Source organism: Hemitrygon akajei, chromosome 15, assembly GCF_048418815.1.
Source record: "Hemitrygon akajei chromosome 15, sHemAka1.3, whole genome shotgun sequence".
NCBI lineage: Eukaryota > Metazoa > Chordata > Chondrichthyes > Myliobatiformes > Dasyatidae > Hemitrygon > Hemitrygon akajei.
In genome coordinates this window covers 47392768-47416274 of record NC_133138.1, presented here as the reverse complement: position 1 = coordinate 47416274, position 23507 = coordinate 47392768, and the positions used below count along the sequence as shown (strand labels likewise).

The following is a 23507-nucleotide window of genomic DNA, read 5'->3' as shown; positions in this document are numbered from 1 at the left end:
TGAGATAAGAGATCGGTGACTAGGGCCTCTGAATCAATGCACATTGTAAGCCTAGAGATGGTTGGGATAGCATGAAAGGAAATTAATCTTAAAAGAGGCATAACCAAGTCAGGTTCCCAATGCAAACCTAAACCTGTGTAGGCAGACTTCCTTCTGGTCATGCATAAGTAGACCTCAAAAGACTTTAGAATGCTTATTTCTACATTGATGGCTTGTAGACGGTGCAAGTCATATGCACACATTTTGAAAATTAATCAAGTGGCTTCTGGAAAGTATTAGTATATTAAATACATGGAAGATTGAGAACAAATATTAGACTGCAACTCTGGAGTCCTCAATTTTTCAGAATTCTGTTTTTCACTAGTTGGATCATGCAGCAGGCAAAAAAACAGCATTACTCAATCCAATTCTAACCATTTATCTTTATCAGTTGTGTTGTTAACATAAACATTCCAGTAATAATAGCCAGAAGCTATCATTAGGTTATAGTAATTATGACACTACCGAGCAATACTCAATGGCTTTGAATGAAGTTGAAAATAATTAGTCATTAAAATAGTTGTTCATTGTGGCAGAGTGACAGAACACACTAGCTAATTATGAACAGTGAATTTCTTTCATTGTTAGTACTTAAACTCTGCGGAGAGCACAGGATTGGAGTGGGATAATTATCCTTTCTATTTTGTCCTTCCATTAGTAGCATTGCTCTCCTTCAGGGCTTCTGAAATCATCCCTTCCATTGAAAGCCAACCATTAACCTTCACAGTTTTCAAAACCAACCTTCCTATCCTTGCTATAACCTTTGATCTTCTTGTGGCCTCTCAGATCCACCTTTACCACAACTATTAGATTTGAATGTCTCTGACCAGTCTTGTTCAAAATTACTAATGTGTGACTGCTGTAATATATTCCTTCTTGACCTTGCAGCAACTTTTGATGTTTTTGATTATGGTGTCCCGCTCTGTCAATTCCATACTATTGTCCAGTTGGATAGAATTGTACTCACCTGGTTCCATTCTCTTCTCTCCAGTTGTGCACAGTTACCTCTGGTGTCAGCCACGGATTTACCTCAGGGTTTCCTGTTTTTGTGTTGTTAATGATTTATTTATCTATGTTGTTGTGTAGTGTTCTATTCCCCTTTTATAAAAACTGTGTATTTCCCTTTGAAGACATTGTATAGTTCAGAACAATGCCAGTATCAAGGGAGTTGCAGGAAGAATGTGCTCACCAGTGAGTTGGTAGAATCAGTCACAAATATAAAGACTAAGGTGGTCAAAGTTTATGACCTTTTGTCACTCATCAAAGTGCTGCCCCTCAGTGATATCATCCAAAAAAAATACAATTTTTATCATGTATACTGATCTTGCAATCTTCACCAGAATGTCTTTTGCCCCTTCACGGTCTACTTTATGTAAGGATGGTTAGATTCAAAATTTTTCCAATCACACACTGAGAAAGTTGAAGCCAGCATCATTAATCTCCATCACAAGCTCTGTTCCCTTGTCACTGATTCTACTTTCTCTGGCATCTGTCACAACTTGCACCAGGTTATATCAATAATATTAATAAGACCACCACTTTCCACCTTGTAGTGTTGCTCAAATCTGCCAATGTTTCAACTTACCAGCTGCTGAAATACTCAGCCATACCTTGTGACTTCTGGATTTGACTACTTCAGCATATTCTTGGCTGACCTTTCTCATATTACAGTGTAAATATACTGCCCATTTCATAACTTTCTCCGTGTCCTGTGCACCCATCATCATTATCTTCGTTTTCCTGTATGGCACTGACCAGCTTTTAAAATTCAAATGTGCTAAATTCAAACATGCTTGACTTTCCCTGTTCCTTATCCACCTCTACAACCCTCCAATGAACCTGAATTCCTCCCATTTTTGTCTCCTGAGCCTCTCCAAATGTAAGCACTCCACTATTAATAGTCTTGCCTTCAACTACCAAAGCCATGAGCTATGAAATTCCTACTCTAATTTTCTTTGCCTCACAACCTCCTTATTCCTTTAAGAAGCTCAGCAAATATATCTTATGACTCTTTATATGACAAGGTATAAATGTTTTCTTATTTAATAACACTAAGTGGATTCTGATATTTTTGTCATGCTAATCATGTTATATAAATGGAAGTTAGTGATTTAATTTGCGGAAGTTTATTTTAGAGGAGAAAGTGTTCCAGATTTTTGCTCTGTATGAAAAAGACTCCTTTCTTGTCTGGCTCTGCTCAGTTTATATTCCTTTACTTTGTGTTCTCCACCTGAGGAAATAATTTCTGTATATGTACCCTATTGAATTCCTTTATTATTTTAACTCTTAGATTCGATCTCCACACAGTCTGTGGAATTCAGGGCATACAAAGTTTATGTAAACTTTCCATAAAATTCATCATGAAGTGTGATACCATAAGATAATAGGTGCAGAAGTAGGCCATTTGGCCCATCAAGTCTGCTCTGCCATTCAATCATGGGCTGATCCAATTCTTCCAGTCATCCCCACTCTCTTGCCTTCTCCCCATACCCTTTGATGCCCTGGCTAATCTAGAACCCTTCTATCTCTGTCTTAAATACACCCAATGACTTGGCCTCTGACTTAGACAGATTTACCACCCTCTGGCTAAAGTAATTTCTCTGCTTTTCAGTTCTAAATGGATGTCCTTCAAACCTGAAGTTGTGCCCTCTTGTCCTAGAATCCCCTACCATGGGAAGTAATTTTGCCATATCTAATCTGTTCAGGCCTTTTAACATTCAGAATGTTTCTATGAGATCCTCCCTCATTCTCCTGAACTCCAGGGAATACAGCCTAAGAGCTGCCAAACGTTCCTCATACGGTAACTTTTTCAATCGTGGAATCATTCTCGTGAATCTTCTCTGAACTCTCTCCAATGTCAGTATATCCTTTCTAAAATAAGGAGCCCAAAACTGTACACAATATTCCAAGTGTGGTCTCAAGAGTGTCTTATACAGCCTCAACATCACATCCCTGCTCTTATATTCTATACCACCTTTTCACAACTGACTCAACCTGGAGGTTAACCTTTAGGGTATCTTGCACAAGGACTCCCAAGTCCCTTTGCATTTCTGCATTTTGAATTCTCCCCCCTTCTAAATAATAGTCTGCCCATTTATTTCTTCTATCAAAGTGCATGACCATACACTTTCCAACATTGTATTTCATTTGCCACTACTTTGCCCATTCCTGTAAACTACCTAAGTGTCTCTGCAGGTCTCTCGGTTTCCTCAACACTACCCACTCCTCCACCTATCTTTGTCTCATCGGCAACTTTAGCCACAAATCCATTAATGCCATAGACCAAATCATTGACATGCTTCATAAAAAAGCAGCAGTACCAACACCGACCTCTGTGGAACTCCACTGGTAACCGGCAGCCAGCCAGAACAGGATTCCTTTATTCCCACTCTCTGTTTTCTGCCGACCAGCCAATGCTCCACCCATGCTAGTAACTTCCCTGTAATTCCATGGGCTCTTATCTTGCTAAGCAGCCTCATGTGCAGCACCTTGTCAAAGGCCTTCTGAAAATCCAAGTACCCATGTCTACTGCATCTCCTTTGTATACCCTACTTGTAATTTCCTCAAAGAATTGCAGTGGGTTTGTCAGGCAGGATTTTCCTTTCAGGAAACCATGCTGGTTTTGGCCTGTCTTGTCATGTGTCTCCAGGTATCCGTAATCTCATCCTTAACAGTTGATTCCAACAACTTCCCAACTACTGACGTCAGGCTAACAGGTCTATAGTTTCCTTTCTGCTGCCTCCCACCCTTCTTAAATAGCGGAGTAACATTTACAATTTTCCAGTCATCCAGTACAATGCCAGAATTGATCGATTCTTGAAAAATTGTTGTTAATGCTTCCGCAATCTCTCCAGCTACTTCCTTCAGAACTTGAGGGTGCATTCCATCAGGCCCAGGAGATTTATCCACCCTCAGACCATTAAGCTTCCTGAGTACATTCTCAGTTGTAATTTTCACTGCACAAACTTCACTTCCCTGACACTCTTGAATATCTGGTATACTGCAGATGTCTTCCACTGTGAAGACTGAAGCAAAATATGCATTCAGTTCCTCTGCCATCTCTGCATCTCTCATTACAATATCTCCAGTGTCATTTTCTATTGGTCCTATATCTACCCTTGACTCTCTTTTACCCTTTATATACTTAAAAAAGCTTTTAGTATCTTCTTGGCTATTAGTCACCAGCTTCCTTTCATGATTCATCTTTCCTTCCTAATGACCTTCTTAGTTTCCTTCTGCAAGGTTTTAAAAGCTCCCCAATCCTTCCCACTAGCTCTGGCTTCCTTGTAAGCCCTCTCTTTTGCTATTACTTTGGCTCTGACTTCACTTGTCAGCCATGGTAGTGTCCTTCTTTCCTTTGAAAATTTCTTCTTATTTGGAATATATCTGTCTTGCACTTCCCTCATTTTTCACAGAAACAATAGACATTGCCGCTCTGCTGTCCTTCCTGCATATGTCCCTTTCCAGTCAACTTCAGCCGGTTCCCCTCTCATGTCATTGTAATTTCCTTTTTTCCACTGAAATACCAACACATTGGATTTTAATTTTTCCCTGTCAAATTTCAATGTGAACTCGATCATATTGTGATCACTGTTCCCTAAGGGTTCCTTAACCTTAGTTACAGTACATAAACTCAAATACAGCATTTTAGGTAGTTCCTTGCTACTGTATTTGAACAACCTTGAGGTAAATTCCAACATTCCATGGTGTTTTGAATACATAGTTCACTTCTCCACCGGCTTTTGGTGAATTGTGCAAAGGTCATTTAGGTGACTGATGAAAGTAGAGCTGTGGATGTTGTCTATGTGGATTTTAGTAAGACTTTTGACAAGGTCCCTCATAGGAGGCTCATTCAGAACGTTAAGTTGCAAGGGATTCATGGCGAATCAGCCAATTGGATTCAGAACTGGCATACCCGTAGAAGACAGGGTAGTGGTCAAAGGAACATTCTAATTGGAGGGCTTTAATTAGGGGTCTGGAATCTGGAATGGGACCTCTGCTGTTTTTGATGTATATAAATAACCTAGATGATTATATAGATGGTGAGGAGGTTTGCAGATGATACAAAGATTGGTGGTGTTGCGGATAGCATAGAAGGGTGGGAAGGAATACAGTTGGGATATTGGTCAGTTGCAGATATGATTGGAGAAATGGCAGATGGAGTTTAACCTGGCCAAATGTGAAGTGTTGCACCTTGAAAGATCAAATGTAAAGATACAGTACACTGCTAGGGGTAAGATGGTTAACAGTGTTGATGGCTTCCAAGTCCATACTCCCTGAAAGTGGCTAAAAGTTATTGGGGTGTTTAAGAAGGTATGTGGTATGCTTGCCTTTATTAGTCAAGGCATTGAGTGCAAAAGTCAGGAAGTTGTGTTGCAACTTTATAAAACTCTAGTTAGGCCACATCTTGAGTATTGCATGCAGTTCTGGTTGCCCCATTATAGAAAGGATGTCGAGGCTTTGGAGAGGGTGCAGAAGAGGTTTACCAGGATGCTGCCTGGATTAGAGGGCATGAGCTATTATGAATGGTTGGACAAACTAGAGTTGTTTTCTCTGGAGCAGCAGAGACTGAGGGGAGATCTGAGATTTATAAGACTGAGAGTCATAGAAGTGGCATCTGCACCAGACTTCAGGGCGAGTGGATGGAATCCGGCAGCTCCGTGTTCATTTTCCATCCGTGCTAGGTTGAGCATCAAGCTAGCAACTCAGCCTCGTCAAACAGACAGGCGCTAAAGAAATGGCAAGGTTGCCACCCAAAGTGCCAAACAAGGCACGGGAACTTTACCGATTGTTTAGACAGAGTAGGCAGACAGTATCTTTTCCAAGGGTTGAAATGTCTAATAGTCAAGTCAAGTCACTTTTTATTGTCATTTTGACCATAACTGCTGGTACAGTACGCAGTAAAAACTAGACAATGTTTTTCAGGACCATGGTGCTACATGAAACAGTACAAAAACTACACTGAACTACGTGAAAACAATGCAGTAAAAAGAAACTACACTAGACTACAAACCTACCCTGGACTGCATAAAGTGCACAAAACAGTGCAGGCATTACAATAAATAATAAACAAGACAATAGGCACAGTAGAGGGCAGTAAGTTGGTGTCAGTCCAGGCTCTGGGCCTGTACCAGAGGGAATGCGCTTAAGGTGAGAAGGGATAATTTTAAAGGAGATGTGAGGGGCACGTATGGTTTTACACGTAGTTGTGGGTGTTTAGAATGTGCTGCCTCAGGTAATGGTAGTCAGGAGCATTGGAGACTTTTAAGAGATATTTAGATAGGCACGTGACTGTGAGGAAAATGTAAGGATATGGACATTGGACAGGCAGAAGAGTAGTTTATTTGGCTATTTCATTACTAATTTAATTGGTTCAGCACAACATTGTGGGCCAAAGGGCCTGATCTAGGGCTGTATCGTTCTCTGTTCTATGGTGACTTCTAATATTTTTGTTCTTCCATTTTCCCATCATTTCAAAGTAAAAAGTACGTTTATTATGGAAGTATATATACTATATACAGCCTTGAGATTTGTCTCCTTATAGGCAGTCACAAAACAAATGAAGCCCAATGGAACCCATTAAACAGAAAGAAGACCATCAAACGCCCAATGTGCAGAACAAACACAAATCATGCAAGCAGGCAGCTGGAGTTCACAGAAGTGAGTCCACAACTGCAAAGCCAGTCAGCACTACGGCTGACCCAGTGGCCCGTTAGTTGCAGGCCACAGCCTCAGTTCAGCACAGAGATGAGGAAACCTCATGGAGCAGCAAGCTGAACTGGCCCATCCCTCGCCTCTGGCCCAGTACATTAGTCCTCCAAACCTCAAGTCTTTCCTCACTCTCAGACCCATGCCCTGCCACCGCTACATTATAGGGTTTTGGCCCCGCTGCCTCAATTCAGCTTGTACCCAACTTTTCCAAATCACGTTGGCGCTTAAATCAATCAAACCTCAGGACTTTCCTTGCCCTCAGGCCTGGGCCCCACCACCTCGACTCTGCCGCATTGAATTGCCTCAAAGTCCACTCCAGCAATAGTCAAACATTAGCTCGTTCCTTTACTCTCAGGCCTGGGCCCCACTGCCTCGGGGTTCGGCCCAAACACACCAAGCACAACTGTCCTGCACCTTCGAAACTTCAGTTCACACCGCAAAAATGCCAGGTCATACAGGCAGTTCAAAGGCTCAACTCTAAAGGGGAAGTTACAGGCTATTATTTGCAATGATAGTTTTCATGAAAGTGTGTGATTAATAAGGTAGTATTATTTGCTACCAACAAGCAGTCTCTGTGCCATCTTAAACCTGCACCATCCTGTGCTGTACTGTTCTATGTTGACATCTAAAACTTTCTACTTCCGATTTCCCGTAAATTTAGGCTACGTCCACATTACACCGGATAAATCCGTAACCGAAGCTTTTTCTCTTCATTTTTACCCTCTGTCCACACTAAAACGGTGTTTTCGTCCCCCAAAACCGGAGCTTTTCAGAAACGCTCTCCAGGGTGTGTAATTTTGAAAACGCCACTTGGGCAGATCAGTGTGGACGGGGTAACCGGAGAAATCTGAAAACGCTGTCAGACGGCAGCGCGCCATTTCATTGTTTTCTTGAACGCAACCTAACAATTTCAGAGCAGACGACAACAAGACTGAAGCCAGAAGAGTTAGAAATGTACTCACTAAGTACTTTGACCCATAACTTACTGAATAAATAAGTATACTCACTTTGCCCTGTTTTCTTTCCTTGCTCATATGAAGGTGGTTTACCCATTTATGCAAGTACTTCTCTGACAATAGATGTGTAACAGCCTAATGTAACATTGTATGGAAATACAAGATAACACTGATGCAGACTTGTTTTATACATTTAACAAGGCGCTTTATTAATGCAACAGAGTTTGTTGTCAGCCGGGTCATACTCTCCGTGAACTCCCTGTTGGTTGCCTCCATACGCTCCAGTATTTGTTTTTTACTTTTAAGTCCTCCTGCGTGAGAGCCAACAGCTGCCTGTCGTTTAAGTTTTTCTAGTCTGTAACTGAACAAACACGGACTTTCACAGTGAGATTCGACACCAAACATGTCGCTTGTTTTCGGTAGATGTGTCCTGCGCATGTGCAGAAGGAGGAGATTCGCCAAAATATTTGTTTCAATGTGGACAGAGATATTTTTTAAAACGCATAGTGTGGACGCCTATCGTTTTTACGCGAAACCAGCGTTTTCAAAATTATCCGGTCTAGTGTGGACGTAGCCTTAGATAATGCTCCAGCTTCACACCTCTTTACATTGAATTCCAAACAGACAGTGGAATGAAATGGGAGAGATTTTCTTTTACCACAAAAATAGCTGGCCTCTGCTCCTCAGCCATGGTTCGTCACAGCATTTCCCTGTTTTTGCCCCACCTCTGGGGAGGTTTTTCACTGGGAAAGAGGCTAAGCTGCTAGCACGTTGGCACAGTAAATTGTAGCATGGGGCTGTCTCAGCAGAGATAGAGAAGTGCCTTCTTTAAATTCTTTTGGCATGAAGGGAAGTCACATGCCCTTAGACTTGAGATTATGAAAATCATCAGCTTGGATGAAGTCAATAACAATTAGAGCTTGAAAAAAAAAAAAAATACTGTTTAAAAATACGGATTTCTTTGCATTTGAAAACCCAAGAAACATACAATATATCAATTTAAATCATTAAAACCAACCTAAGCAAATAATAAAAATATAACTACTTTCCTTTTCCCCAGAATCAATTATTAATATGAAATGTATTAATATGAAAGGGCTATGCCATGCTTGTGGAATGTTTACCAGTCCAAGGTGCAGGGTTTCTGACTTGAGACCTGGGAAGTCTGTGGAACATGGTAAACCCTGTTGGGCTCCTTGAGAAGGCTACCTGGACAGCCAGCAACACTGGCTTCTCACTGGTGGATAGCATTGCTGAGTCAAACCAACAACATTGGGAACTGGAACTTCTTTAGGGTCACACAGGTAAATTCTACTATTACTGCGAGCACTAGATTTGAAGTTCAGCCCAATTATTTAAGTCAGGGGTGTCAAACTCATTTTAGGTCACGGGCCGGATTGAGCAAAATGCAGCTTCATGCGGGCCGGATCAGTCGGACGTGGGCGAACGCAGCTTTCGTTGCCTCCGTTTTTTCAGCCTGCTCTCATGTGTCTCAGTCTCTGCTATAACTACAAAGTGTTTCACTTTACAAATTCCGTTTCTTATGAAGAAATCTGCCGAGCAAGACTGCCGAATAAACACTAAAAACCCTGAAAACCTGGTACCTGAATAAACTCAGCATTAGCCATATCATACGCCATAGGCGCTTCGATTACTGGGGCCAGCTTTAATAGTAATTAGATATTATCTCGCGGGCCAAAGATAATTCCACCGCGGGCCGGATTTGGCCCCTGGGCCTTGAGTTTGACATATATGATTTAAGTGGTCATAGAGATATCAGATTATTTTCTTATATAAAAAGTGGGAAACTTTGAAAAGAATTGAATGTAGCTAAAGGGAAAATGAAACAAAACTTCTTGAAAAATGAAGTTAAAAGATGCCCTAAAATCTTTGAGCTGATCATTAGCAAGACAGAATAACAATCAACAAAGCTAATTGATATTGAAGTATCAAGTTAATCATGACTTAAAAATTAATAAGCAAACAGTATTACATTCTGAATGGAACTTGCTTAATGCAAATAAGACCAAAGCACATAGGAGCAGAATTAGGCCAATCTGAGTCTGTTCCACCATCATCACAGCTGGTTTGGTATCCCTCTCAACCCCATTCTCCTGCCTTCTCCCCGTAACTTTGCCCTTACTAATTAGGAAGCTATCAACTTGTGCTTTAAGTATATCCAATGTCTTGGCCTCCACAGACACCTGTGGCAAAGAATTCCACAGATTCACCACCCTCTAGCTAAAGGAATTCTTCCTTATCTCTGTTCTAAAGAGATGTCCTTGCATTCTGAGGCTGTACCCTATGATCCTAGACAACATCCTCTCAGTCATTCTTGTAAACCTCCTCTGGACCCTCTCAAATGGCAGCAAATCCTTTCTTAGATAAGGGGCCCAAGGAAAACTGCTTAGAACGCTCTAAGTGCAGTTTGCCTTGTAAAGTCTCAGCATTATATCCTTGCTTTTATTTAGCTGTCCATCAAGAAGCTAGGCAGACACTCAAGTTCTGGAGGCATTGCAGAAAAGAAAGTGATATCCTAAATTGGAGTTGAGTTGCATAAAAACGAGAGAGCTGAATGTCTCTCTACTTTCCATTCCTCCAGCCCTAAAAGCCATGCCCGCCCCGCAACCCTTGACAAGCCTGATTAACCCTAACCTAATCACAAGGCAACTTACAATGACCAAGTGACCCACCCAATAGGTCTTTGGGCTGTGGGAGGAAACTGGAGCACTAGGGAAAACGCACACATTCCACAGGGAGGACGTACAGCGACTCCTCTTGGACGGTGCCAGAATTGGACTCCAAACTTCGATGCCCCAAGCTGAAATAGCATCTCACTAACTGCTGTGCCCCCATAGAATCCAGTTTCTCAACTTGGATTCAGAGATGATCTTGTATGCCTTTGTCAGTGGAGATAGAGTCAAAATAGATATTCTAGAATATCACATTTAAGCAAACTTCTAATGAAACTTCTAGGAGATTTACAAAGATGTTGCCTGGATTGGAGGGCATACCTTATGAGAATAGGTTGAATGAACTTGGCCTTTTCTCCTTGGAGTGACGGAGGATAAGATGTGACCTGATAGAGGTGTATAAGATGATGAGAGGCATTGATCGTGTGGATAGCCTGAGGTTTTTTTCCAGGGCTGAAATGGCTAACATGAGGCGGCATAGTTTTAAGGTGCTTGGAAGTGGGCACTGAGGGGATGTCAGGGGTAAGTTTCTCACACAGAGAGAGGTAGGTGCGTGGAATTCACTGCCAGCGGCAGTGGTGGAAGCGGATACAATAGGGTCTTTTGTCATCCCCTTAGATAGGTACATGGAGCTTAGAAATATAGAGGGCTATGCGCTAAGGTAATGCTAGGCAGTTTCTAGAGTAGGTTACAGGGTCAGCACAACATTATGGGCCGAAGGGCCTGTAATGTGCTGTAAATTTCTATGTTCTATGAAACGCTTGAAAGTATGTTGGTAAACTTTTAATTTTAGGGCTGATGTCCTCAGGTTCCTTAAGGTTGTCGTAGCTGGCGGTGGGTGGGGGCTACTGGGGATAAGCTCCCACTACCTATTAAATGCTCCGAATAGCGTGCGTCTCTTATAGCCTCTGACAACCAAGTTCAGCTCCTGGCCTTCATATGTGGCTTAGCTACTAAGCTAGGTGGAACTGTTTCTATTGACAAGAAAAGGGGCAATTGAGGGTACAGACACCCTAAAACCAGTCACTTTGGGCAGATAGGTTTTATCAGACATGGTTGCAGCTCATCTAAGAGAAGGAAAACTCTGATCTCAAACCACCATTCCCTTGCGGCCATACCCATTCCTGGGGAAGGCTTGGGCAGTAAAACCCAAGGAAAAATCCAGAGCTAGAGCCCCTAAAGCAGTTCTGCATTGAGTTCAACATGTCTAGCAACTCCTGCAATGCTGCTGGTACCAAACCATATTGGTCTCTGCAGTTCCTTTAGATTCATCAGCTGCATGGAGAGGGGAGCCTGCTGCCAGGGGCAACAGCTTTCCCTCCATATTGCACTGCCCTGGCTTGAGTATCTCGTAGACAGCTAGGACACCACATCCATGAATGATCCCGAACAATGGCGTCCCTCGATGTCCTCAATTTGCTTAAATGTGTAGTGATAATTTATAGATAGAATAGTGGAAGAATAAAGTTGATGGATCAAGTAGGAAATTATTGAGTTCTACAATCAGGGCACTTGAGTTTTTTTTGTTTGTAAAATTAAGATAGGCTGAGTTGCCATTTTCTTGTGATAGTAGTTTAAGAGCTTGTATCATCAATTGCAGAGCGTGAGAAATCCCCAACTTCCAAGAGTTGCACACTACACCTAATGTTCCCCGGCCTCTATTCCTAACAGCTTGTTAACCATGTGGAATATAGAATTACTCTCTTGAAAGGGAAAGAAAATTCCAAGCGAGTACATTTATTTTAAAGTGCCCCCACCTTTACAAAGAAAAATAATAGACTGAGCAATAGGGCAACAGGTTCAAACTGGCCAGGGAAGCAAAGGGCCCAGGGGAAACATTTCAGATGTTGGGGGTGTTAATTCCCCGCTCTAACATGGTTTTCCAAGGTCAGAGTTCCCAGGTCATTTTAAAGTTGCCGCTGATTGCAGTGGAGCCATACTGATACCTTCTCATAATTATCATCCATCAACTGGTACAAGAAGAATGGAGGGAGGCCTTGGCTCCCTGTGTTGTGAAGAAAACTGATATGTAAACAAAAAAGCCAAAGAAAATCATGGAAGAAGTACTTTCAAAGAAAAGTCTGCCTTAAATTTTCCTTGACCTTAAGTTCACTCACCACTTATTTGTAATTACTGCTGTTACTGTCGAGTGGTCAAATACCTCTTCAATTATTGAAGTAGCTTGATGATTTAGCCAACTCACCTTTTTAAATCCCATTTTTAGTACATTCTTTCCTTTTTAAAAACTGCTGCTTTGTCTCCTTGTGTGTTGGTTTTATTGAACTGGTATTCAATAGCAACTGTTGGGAGAATTACAAAGGCACTGGCAAAATAATCTGAGAAAAATTCCCTGAGAATTCTTCTTTTGGATAGTCATGTTTGAATACTGATTAAAATGCTAATCTCCTTTGTATGCTTGCATAATCAATAATAACATTTCTACCTCAGGGAAAATGTGAGCTGATTTGTCTTAGTTTTGAGTAGCTTTTCTTGAATTCTACCAAGCATCACTCATTCACCAGTGAAGTCCTAAACTGTAGAGGTAACAACTGAACTGAGGAGAAATACTTAATCCGAATATTTTAGTTAGTAGTTAAACTTGGTCAACAAAAGTTAAAGATTCTTGCAACAGATTAAACTGGATTCTTGAGTAGGTATTTGGACTCACAACAATTTAACTATTGTTCAAGGTCCCTAGTTCTGATGTTCCTGCTCTTTAAAGTATCAAATCTCCAAATGATGGTATGGATCTTGTAGTCAGTGCTGCACAAACAGCATTCGTACATCACTCTCACACTTGCCTACAGACCTAGTATGGGGTTTTAGTACCAGAAAATGATGTGGTATGAAATCCTTGCAAGTGAATCACTTTCATTAGAAGATCAAGAATATGTGCAAGTGAGCACTATAACCAATCAGAACAAAGATTTAAACCAGAAAATGTAAGATGGTTAAATCAATGGTAAATCATGTACTGGACAGAATAGAGACAAAAAAATATAGTTTATATGAGATAAAAATAAAATGTGTCTTAAATATATATTTTATTTTATTGTTGTAAGTTGCCAACAAAATAAATCTGTAGGAATTATCATTGTAAAAGTTAAATTTTCGGCCAAACAATTACTATTCTGATAAAATTTTACTTGTTCTAGAATTGACAAAGTTTAAATCTCTCTTTCTTATTCAGTGGGCATCTATCGCATAATTACAGCAACTTTGGGTTTGTGTGTTTCAGTAGAGGCAGCTTAGCTGAATCTGAATAGTACAGCTTCTTTTTTAAAAAAATTTTTTATTAGTTTTTCAAAACATTTTACAAAATTAAAAACCCCAAATCCCAATGAGGAGCATTAATACAGTGCTCCTGTTTAAGATTAAGCATACAATAACAATATGCTACAAAGGAAGAGAATTTAACAAAAAAGCACCTAAATTAAAGACAAGTAAGCTTAGTATCCTCCCCAAGCCCCACAACACAAGAAAAAAAAACAACTCCAGACCAACCACCACACAGTATAAAGAGTATAAGTCCGGACAGTTAGACTCCCAGACTGTGAATACACTTAGCAACAGAGGATAATAATGCCTACTACCAGAAAAAAAAAGGGAGCTGAAAGCAAGGGACCGAAAAAAAAAGAAAAAAAAAACCCTAGTCAGGAGGAAGGTTATGAAAGTACTCAATAAAAGGTCCCCAGACCTTATGGAACTTTAGATCCGAATTAAGAACTGAATAATGAATTTTTTCGAGGTCCAAGCAGGCCATAATGTCGTTAAGCCATTGCGCATGAGTGGGCGGGGCAACATCTCTCCATCTAAGGAGGATCAAGCGTCTCGCCAGGAGAGAGGCAAAGGATAGTATTCGGCATTTGGTCGGTGAATAGTACAGCTTCTGAAAAAGCAGGATAAGTAGAATAGAAACTCCTAACTTGCCTGTCTATTTGTATATTCTATCAGTGAGAGATGCCGCCCCTTGTATACCTCAATAATAGGGAGCAGTGATAATGATTAAGATCTGTATGTTTGTAAGTAATTGTAAGTTTAGTAAAAGGAACATAGTTATGTAGTCAGTTTTGCATTCTTGAAGTACACATTATTCTTCTGAAGTAAAACTTCTCAGATTACATTTAATGCTAAGAGTAACCAATTTAAAAAGATATTATTATGTTAATTCATACTGGCATATGCAAAAGGAGAGTGTAATAACTTCATATTCCAGTTTAGTTATGGTACGTCTGTTACTTGGGTTCAGTGTAGCAGTCTTTTCACTTGATTATCTACATGTACAATGTGATGTTACTGAGGTAGAATGTTAAAAGAATGACATACCTGTTTGAAAAGAAATTTTTTCCGCTGACTCATCTGATCATAGAGCAGAAAATCAGGCAGACTGTTAGGTCCCCACAATAAAACCTGTCTATCTTCTGTAATGACTTGCTGTATGACTCTACGGTCCCGTATTACTTTTCTACATATTGCTTGGCAGCAAAGATGAAAGTAAACTGTGCTTAAATAACCAAAACCGATTGTTTTCTTCAAAAAGAGATGTGAACTTCCCACAGTAAGAAAGTGGGAACGTTATGGAAGGAGCATGAAGTTTTAATCTTTACAGTCGGAGCGTGACGCATATCCAGGCAGAAGCTATGATGAAGGAAAATCAGACAGCCCCATTAAAGACAAGAAAATGTTTCACTTCAACCATATTTAAATTGCAGCAAATAAAAATACTGCAAGGTTAAATTAAAAAGCAAAACGTATTAAAATAGTGCACAACAAATGAAGGAAACAAGTACGGTGAATTCCAGTTAACTGGGCCATTGGTTAATCAGGGTAGCAGCTTGTTTGGAACAACTCTTAAAGAACAAAAACAAATCAAGAAAATAGCCGGGATTCCCTTCGTTTATTTGGGACACTGTGTCCCTTAATTGGGGAAGGAGACTGTTTCTGAACATCTTCTAGCTAGCATTAATCGTATGGCCATTAGACAATGTACCATGCTTAGAGTGAATGGTTTTTCAATAGCATCACCTGTGTGCTTGTGCTTAAATGGCAGCAATTTTTGTCGCTGATAGTTGGTGAATAATAAACGTTAAGGCAATTCAGAACTGTTTTGCTCACTGTGGTTTCAAACGTTAAGCTTGGAGAAGCTGGAAATGGCCAGAAGTGAAAATGAAATGATTTCCCTCTTCAACAAGTTAGGAATTGTGAAGAATTTGAAGGTATCAATAATCATCTTGGGTGTTACAGTCAAAATGAAAATTTGGAGGATGCAATTGTTGATAGCACTGTTTGAAAGCAGTCCACCATCTGCAATCGGTGACTGCACTGATTTTGTTTATTTACAGTCAATCAAAGGAACATGACAGCGTAAACTGAATGAATTCCTCCGCTAACTACTACAAACTAATACAGTTTTATAGTACTGAAGTAGTTTAGGTAGAGTTCTAATTTATTATGTATTTCATTTAAATACATAATTTGTTACTCATTTGAACTATTGTGGTGAACTACATATACCTGTCTGGACTGCTCCTGTGGCTCCTCCCACAGACCCCTGTATAAAGGCGATTGAGGCCTGATGCCCGGCCTCATTCTCCAGGATGTAATGTTGTTCATTCTTCCAGTCAATAAAAGCCGATACCTCGCTTCTTACGTTTCAGAGTGAGTTATTGATGGTGCATCAACTATTTCCATGAAACTTGGCTAACTGGGGTGGCTGCTTAATTGGGCCAAAATGTATCTGATGTGCCAAATTAACCAGAATCCACTGTATATTAAACTATCATTGCTTTCAGAAAGTGTGGTCGGTATTTATGACAGTAACCTTATTTAAAAATCCAATTTGAACTGCTCACAATGAAGAATTGGTATGAAATTTTGTGGCGCCAGGTTTTCAACACTCTGGGCCCGATTGCAATGTCTGCAATGAAGATCTTGCTCATCCGAAGTGCAGATTTAACTAAGACTCAGGTTCTCTTTGCCACAGTGTAAACCTTGGTTGGTCTCTGTTTGCAGGGTGTGCAAGCCTGCAGTCCCCATTATACCAACAGCGACCAACCTCAGTGAGGCCTTGTACAAGAATGAAAGGCTGATTCTATTATATGGGTTAAAATTCTGAAATGTTTTAGAAAAGCAAAAAATGTGGATTTGATAAATTTATAAACCTATTTGTGGGTTCTGAAGAAATAAAGAAAATAAGGCAGATAGGATTTCAGAAAATATTTGAAAAGGGAATTGTTACTGAAATCAAGGGATATTAAAGTGCCTAAATTGTTAATTCATATAAATCAAGGAATGATTGGGAGACAGAAAGTGATTTTTTCCCCCCAAGTTTGTTGAACATTAGGGAGGGGAATCTGTGCTGTAATCTTCATGTTACTGATTGAGGGGAAAGTAACAAATGTGTGAGACAGATTGTAGAGCTACATGAATAAATTAGCAGAGTGAGCAAGCAGCCAGCAGCTGAAATTCATTGAAGAGAACAGGGAATGAAAGTAGAACCCAGAGAGTAATCCAATCACAAACAAGAGAAAATCTGCAGATGCTGGAAATCGGAGGAACGTGCACAAAATGCTGGAGGAACTCAGCAGGCCAGGCAGCATCTATGGAAAAGAGTAGTCGACATTTTGGCCTGAAACCCTTTGGCAGGATCATTGACAATACTCTTTTCCACAGAGTTCCTCCAGCATTTTGTGAGTATTACTCCTAGAGAGTAATATTCAAGAGACAGGGAATAGCAAATACATAACTATTGTAATTTGTGTCATTTGTCATGTCTGGAGGAGGACTTTGATATTCAAGGAGTTGTGCTTTCTGTCTCTTTTTGCCTTTTTTAAAAATCACAAATGAGCCAGGCCTATTGCTGAAGGTTCTGCTCACTTATTCACAGCCTTACCTTATTCTGGCAGGGAGCTGCAGGAGTTTACGCAGATTTTCCAGCCGAGTCACATCTAGCACATTATTCTTTGACGTGTGCCAACTACAATGTGATTCCATCTTCCCCACCCCCACCGCTTTCTGCTTTCCATAGGGACCACAATCTCCATGACTCCTTTGTTAGTCCATCCCTCTTCCTACCCATCACTTTCTCCAGCAACCTTGAGAGATGTAACACTGTCCCTCTGTAGTGCTCTTCACTCACAATGAGCGGTTGGCTAGTTCTAGGTTAAGTGAAGTTTTAGTGGATACAACAATGAACCTCTGGTGCCATCTGGTATTGTCTGTGGCAGTAAGAAGAAATTAACACAAAGATGTTAGACTATATCCAAAAATAATTGTCTTGAACATGGATTTGAAATGGGAGATGCTAGCATCCAACATATTCAGTCTGTGGGAACAGGAAATTGCATTCCTGTCCTTAACAGATTTGCATTGGCATTTTGAATGAGACCACACAATACCAGCAGGGAAGCGTAGCATGAATTTCCAGATTATTATTTTGTGTAAACACAGCCCTCTATATGATTTCCAGATCTGTTTTGATTCATCAAGTGTTACACAACAGTACAACAGTAATCTGACTCTGATTAGTTAAATACGTTTTGTATGATCTACAGGTTAACATTGTAGTTTTTAGCTAGTTACTATATGAGAGTGAAATGCAATGTTATGTCAATGTGAAATTGATTTTCATACTTCAATAAAGTTAGCAAACATTCAACTGAGCTACTTACCAGGACTTTGTTAAAATGTGTTTAAGCTTGGTAGAATACAATTTTTTGTTTAAAATATTCTAATTAAAAATAAGATTTTGTCTTAGGCATTTGATTTATTTTGATACCGATTTATATTTTCAGAAAATGGAAAGTTGGTGTTGTAGGAGCAATTTATTAATGGCAGTATACAATTAAAAGCTGTATGTAATCTTGTAACATATATAAAGGTGGTTTATACATACTAAATGCTACTTGCTTGATTGAGATATCAGCTCGAGATACCATACTGATGGTCTGCAGCTGCCGTCTCCCAGTAGCCCTGCTACTCTGACACAATGCACATCACTGGTGAGCCACTTCTACTGGCAGCAGTTTCATGGAAACCTAGAGCCTGTGGAAGAGGCGTTGGAGCTCATTCAGTGAGACCTTGTTCATTATTAGTGCCTGTTGGCTGGTGTGGCAAGGTCATTAAGAGCATTTTGTGTTTGCCAGGAAACATTAGAGTGGCTCTTTTTGCTGCTTTGTGCCCCTAATGCCCCTTCAAAGGCCTTCCATCCAGCAGATAGGCTGACCAGCTTGGATAGCCTGATGAACTTTATATGGTTTGTCAGACATGCACTTATTCTCCATTTTGCGTATTTATCCATAGAAATGTTTTTGCATCTATATGTAAGAATGAGATATCAACATTTACAGTAAAATTCTATCCTACTAACGCAAACATGAGGAAATCTGCAGATGCTGGAAATTCAAGCAACACACACAAAATGCTGGTGGAACACAGCAGGCCAGGCAGCATCTATAGGAAGAAGTACAGTTGACGAAGTACAGTACAGGCTGACGAAGGGTCTCGGCCCAAAACTTTGACTGTACTTCTTCCTATAGATGCTGCCTGGCCTGCTGCATTCCACCAGCATTTTGTGAGTGTTGCTATCCTACTAAGCCTAGTTGTTGTAAAATTCGGGCTTCTGCTATCAGAAGAAGTCTACAAGGAATCTTGCTCTACCACTATGTATGTTTTCTTGTACAGATTTCTGCCAAATAGAAAGTAAAACAGAATTAACAGAAGTAACACATTCTTGATATCTTGATTGATTGTTTCCCCATTTGCTTTTTTTTTAGGATTCCCTGTAAGTGTGGTGGATGCTACGGAATTGATTGGGTCTACTGAGTTAAGGAACCTCATCTCCTTTGTCTATGTATATTTTTCAAACAAATAGATTCACATTTTATTATTATTTGTATGCTTTGGTGGGAGAACTTAAAAGCAAATGATTACTGCAGATTATTACTGAAATACCGCGTCTATTCATAGCCATATGCATTGGCTAACTGAAGCCTTGAAGCAGGGTTGTCCAACCCAAAGCCCTGTGGGCACAAGTGCTCTTGCGGCCTGGCAATCTAGCTCTTACATGCTGGCTAATTCAATCCTGTCAGCCCTCCCTTCAGTTTTGCTGTTTAGATTTTATAGGCCTGGAGATTATGAATGAAAAGTTTTGCTAAACTGGTGAACATCAAGGTTTATTAACATTTGTCATTTGAGATATGCATCAGGAATATTTGTTTCATTTGTCATTTAACTTTAGGGAAGAATTACTTTTGGGCTGCAGAAGAAAAAATAACTTAAGATTTGACTGCTTTCTATTTCTTTTATGATTGATTCCCCAACACAGGGAGAACCAGGAAGAGATGGCTATCCGGTAAATGACCATTACATTTAAATTTGTTTTGTATCCTCTGCATTTACAATGAAATCAAAGAGAGATGGCACAATATTCATTTTCAACTGATTCATCAAACTAACAGGAATGATATTCATACTTAAATAAACATGATTTAAAATAACCTTTCTTATCTGATAATTTGACTAATCCTCCAGAGCATATAACTTTTATCATTAAATTGAAACTGATGCAGGATAATAGTTGTGCCTTATTTCCTGTTGCTCTTAATTGATCTGTGTAGTTTTTAACTTAAAATTTCAACAGAAGATTGAAAAGATTTCATTCACAGATAATTGTGAAAACCTTATGAAGCAAACACAACAATTTCAATCTATATGACAGATGTTCTTACTAAAGAGAAGGGGATTCCTCTCCTCCTCGTGTCGTCAGTAGCAGGTATTGTGGTCGTATAAGCTAGTCAGGTTTGCAGGTTTCCCATCTTTTCAGTGAATGATACCTGTCAGCTCAGTTTGATACAAGCTTTCAGATGAACCTGATGATCTCCACTGAGTGCAAAGCCTAATATTCCCTGAATGCACAGATGTGTTTGACCATTAATTGCAGAGGGAGAGTGACTGAAGCAATGAACAATTCACTAACTTTTAATAAGAACTGCACAAAATTAAAGGGAAAACGATAAGCACCAGGCAGCAGGGCTGTTAACTGACGCTGACCATCTAGCTCGGAAGCAGCAGCTTAATACCAAAAACTGCTCCTTTACGACGTCAATCTAAACGGTCGTCGTCTTTCCTGGAATGAGGGCAAAGGTAAGCAGGGAGCGTTGATGTTGCTGTGCTTTTGGTCAAGATTTGACAAGACTGAAATGAGAGGAAGGGGTTAAACACAATCACAATGAAACACTAATGGGCTGCAACAGGCCCACCACGTTCTGCTGCCCACCTCCAACAGTATTTAGACTCTGTAGCGGAGCAAGTGGTTGTGACAGGGCCCCCTCCCTAGGTGCACCTCCTGAGGTGCCAGAGACTGGAGGTCCCAGATGATAGACCTGCCCAGGATGTCATAGGCCAGAACCCCAGAACGTTCCTCAAGGCCATACCTTTCCTTATCCAGGAGATACTGGATGTTGCCCCACACCTGGCAAGATGCCAGGAAGCACTGCACAGAATAGCCAGAGACCCGTCCGCCAAGCAGGGAGGGGCTGACTGGAGCAAGGGGGGAGGAAGTCACAGGCTTGAGCAGAGAAATCTGGAACACTGGGAGAATCTTCATCGATTATGGTGGGCTCAGTCTAAATGAGATTCTGTTGAAGGCCTTCTCCACAGCGAATGGTTACACGTACCATGGGGCCAACTGGCGCAAGATCTGCATGCACCAGCCAGATTTTCTACCCTGGCTTTAGAGGCCTCACCTGTTGATGGAGCTGATCAACCTGCCAGGCCAGCAGAGAAGCCCCGGCCAAACTCAGTGTGTGCTTGTAATGTTGGATCAACTGTTCAGCAGCAGGAACTCCCACATTAGTCTATTGGTCAGGGAAGAGTGGTGGCTGGAATCCCCTCTGGTATTCAAAGAGGAACGTGGCAGTGGAGGACAACTGGAGGTTATTGTGGACACCTCTGCCCAAACTGGTTGAGAGCTCCAGGTCATGGGGTTGGAAGGGGATTGTCTCCAATTCCTGATTCACTGACTGTTAGATTGGGAGTGGAAACCTGACAAGAGGCTGGCTGTGCCTCACAAAAGAGAACAGAAAGCCTTCCAGAAATGGGACATGAACTGTGGCACTCGATCAGACATGATGTCCTGAAGGAGACCATGCTGCTTGAACATCTGCTGAACCATGAGGGTGGCAGTCTCGTGAGCCGACTGGAGTCTGGGGGGAGCAATGAAGTGGGCAGCTTTGGAGAACAGTCCACAGCCACAAGAATAGTAATGTTTCCATCTGACAAGGAAATTCACCGAAGGGCAGGACCAGGGGCAGTGAGGCACAGGCTGTGGACATTGCAGTCCTGCTTGGCGCTGACATGTTGTCTTTTCTAGGCACATGTGGGATAGACAGAGACATTGTCATGGACATCCTGGGACATAGGCGGCTACCAAAATCATCTCTTTATAAATTTCAGAAGCTGTTGAATTCCCAGATGGCCAACCAGTCAGGAAGAGTGACCAACACAGTGCCAGGAGAAACAGCTGGTTGGGCCTGGATCCGACCGTTGGGCAGCCATCTCCTCCACCTCTATTTCCCAGAGCAGCAATGCACGAGTGAAAAAGGATAGACTGTGGATTGGCGTTGTCCTCAGAGATGCCAAACTGGTGGGAAAGAGCATCAGAAACTAGAGAAAATCTGCAGACACTGAGATCCAAGCAACACACGCAGAATACTGGAGGAACTCAGCTGGCCAGGCAGCATCAATGGAAAAGAGTATAGCCGACGTTTTGGGCCAAGACCCTTCAGCAGGACACCAGACATGGTATTCTTGCTGCTGGGAAGGTAGGGTAAGGGGGTAGTTAAACCGGGTGAGGTAAAGAACCCGACAAGCTTGACAGGAGTTGAGTGCTTTGGCATCTGCCCCCCTTAGCCAGTGTTGCCGTTCTTCCAGAGCCTCCTTGACATCCAGAAGTTCTCGGTTCCCAACATCGTAATTACACTCAGCAGGAGTCAAGGGACGGGAAAGAAGAGCACAGAGGTGCAGCTGATTACCCACTGAAGAGGGCAGGGAGAGGACAGCTTCAATGCCGACATTTGATACGTCCGCCCCTGATGAATAGATGGAATGGGTCTGGATGTTGCAGCAGCAGGACATTGCTTTTGTTCTGAGAATGCTTGATCTCCTCCGCTTGTCCATAGGAATCCTGTAGAGGTCTTTTTTGTTGAGTGCATTTATGTGGGCGGCAGTGGAACTGAAGTTTCTGCTGAAGTGGTGATAAAAATTTTCAAACCCCACGAAGCACCTCACCTGTTTGACTGTAGATGGTTTTGGCCGCTCTGTGACGGCCTGATCTTTACATGGGTCCATTTGAACAGTGGAAGGAGCAAGGAGGTAGCCCAAGAACAACACCTGCTCTCAGTGGAACTCACGCATTTCTGGCTCAGCATAAAGGTTGCTCTCGCGGCACCATCTGAGAACCTTCCAAACATGCTGAATGTGTTCCTGGCAGGAGCAGGAATGTCACCCAAATATACGAAAACAAACTGTTTTAACATGACCCGGAGCATATTGTTGACCAGGCTCTGAAAACCAGCAGAGTCATTAACCAAACCAAATGGCATCATGAGGTTCTCATAGTGGCTAGTGATGGCATGGAATGCTGCCTTCTACTCGTCCCTTTCTCAGATACAAACCATCTTGTAAGCATTGTGCAGGTCTATCTTGGAGAATATGGTTGCGCCTTGGAGATGTTCAAACACAGGAGGAAGAGAGTAGAGGCTCTTCACTAAGGGGCCAATAATCAATGCAGGGATGAGCTAGTCATCCTTCTGGCTTACAAAAATGAAGCCTGCTACTGCTGGTGAAGTTGACAGTTGGATAAACCATAAGGCTAATGCCTCCTTGGTGTATTCTTCCATTGGCACCTTTTCAGGATCAGGGATGGAAGGTAGCTGTCCCCAGGAGGTCTAGTTCTGGGTAAGGGGGCAATGGCTCAGTTGTGTGGCCAGTATGGAGATAGGGAGGTGGTCTTCTTACTGAGGACTTCAAGAAGGTCAACATATTCAGCAGACAGGTCCACACTGGCAGTTGGCACAAGGGGATATGCTGACAGGGATTTGAGCTGGAC

The 23507-nt window shown here is 41.4% G+C and overlaps 1 protein-coding gene across 1 annotated transcript in view; it reads left to right on the top strand.

The window, feature by feature from the left end:
* Positions 1-23507, top strand: part of LOC140739323 (uncharacterized) — a 145425-nt gene that overhangs the window by 38656 nt on the left and 83262 nt on the right. Inside the window, exons 5-6 of the mRNA XM_073067506.1 lie at positions 11087-11094; positions 19725-19751. Of these exons, the coding sequence (XP_072923607.1) occupies positions 11087-11094; positions 19725-19751 (35 nt within the window). The remainder of the gene's footprint in view (positions 1-11086; positions 11095-19724; positions 19752-23507) is intronic.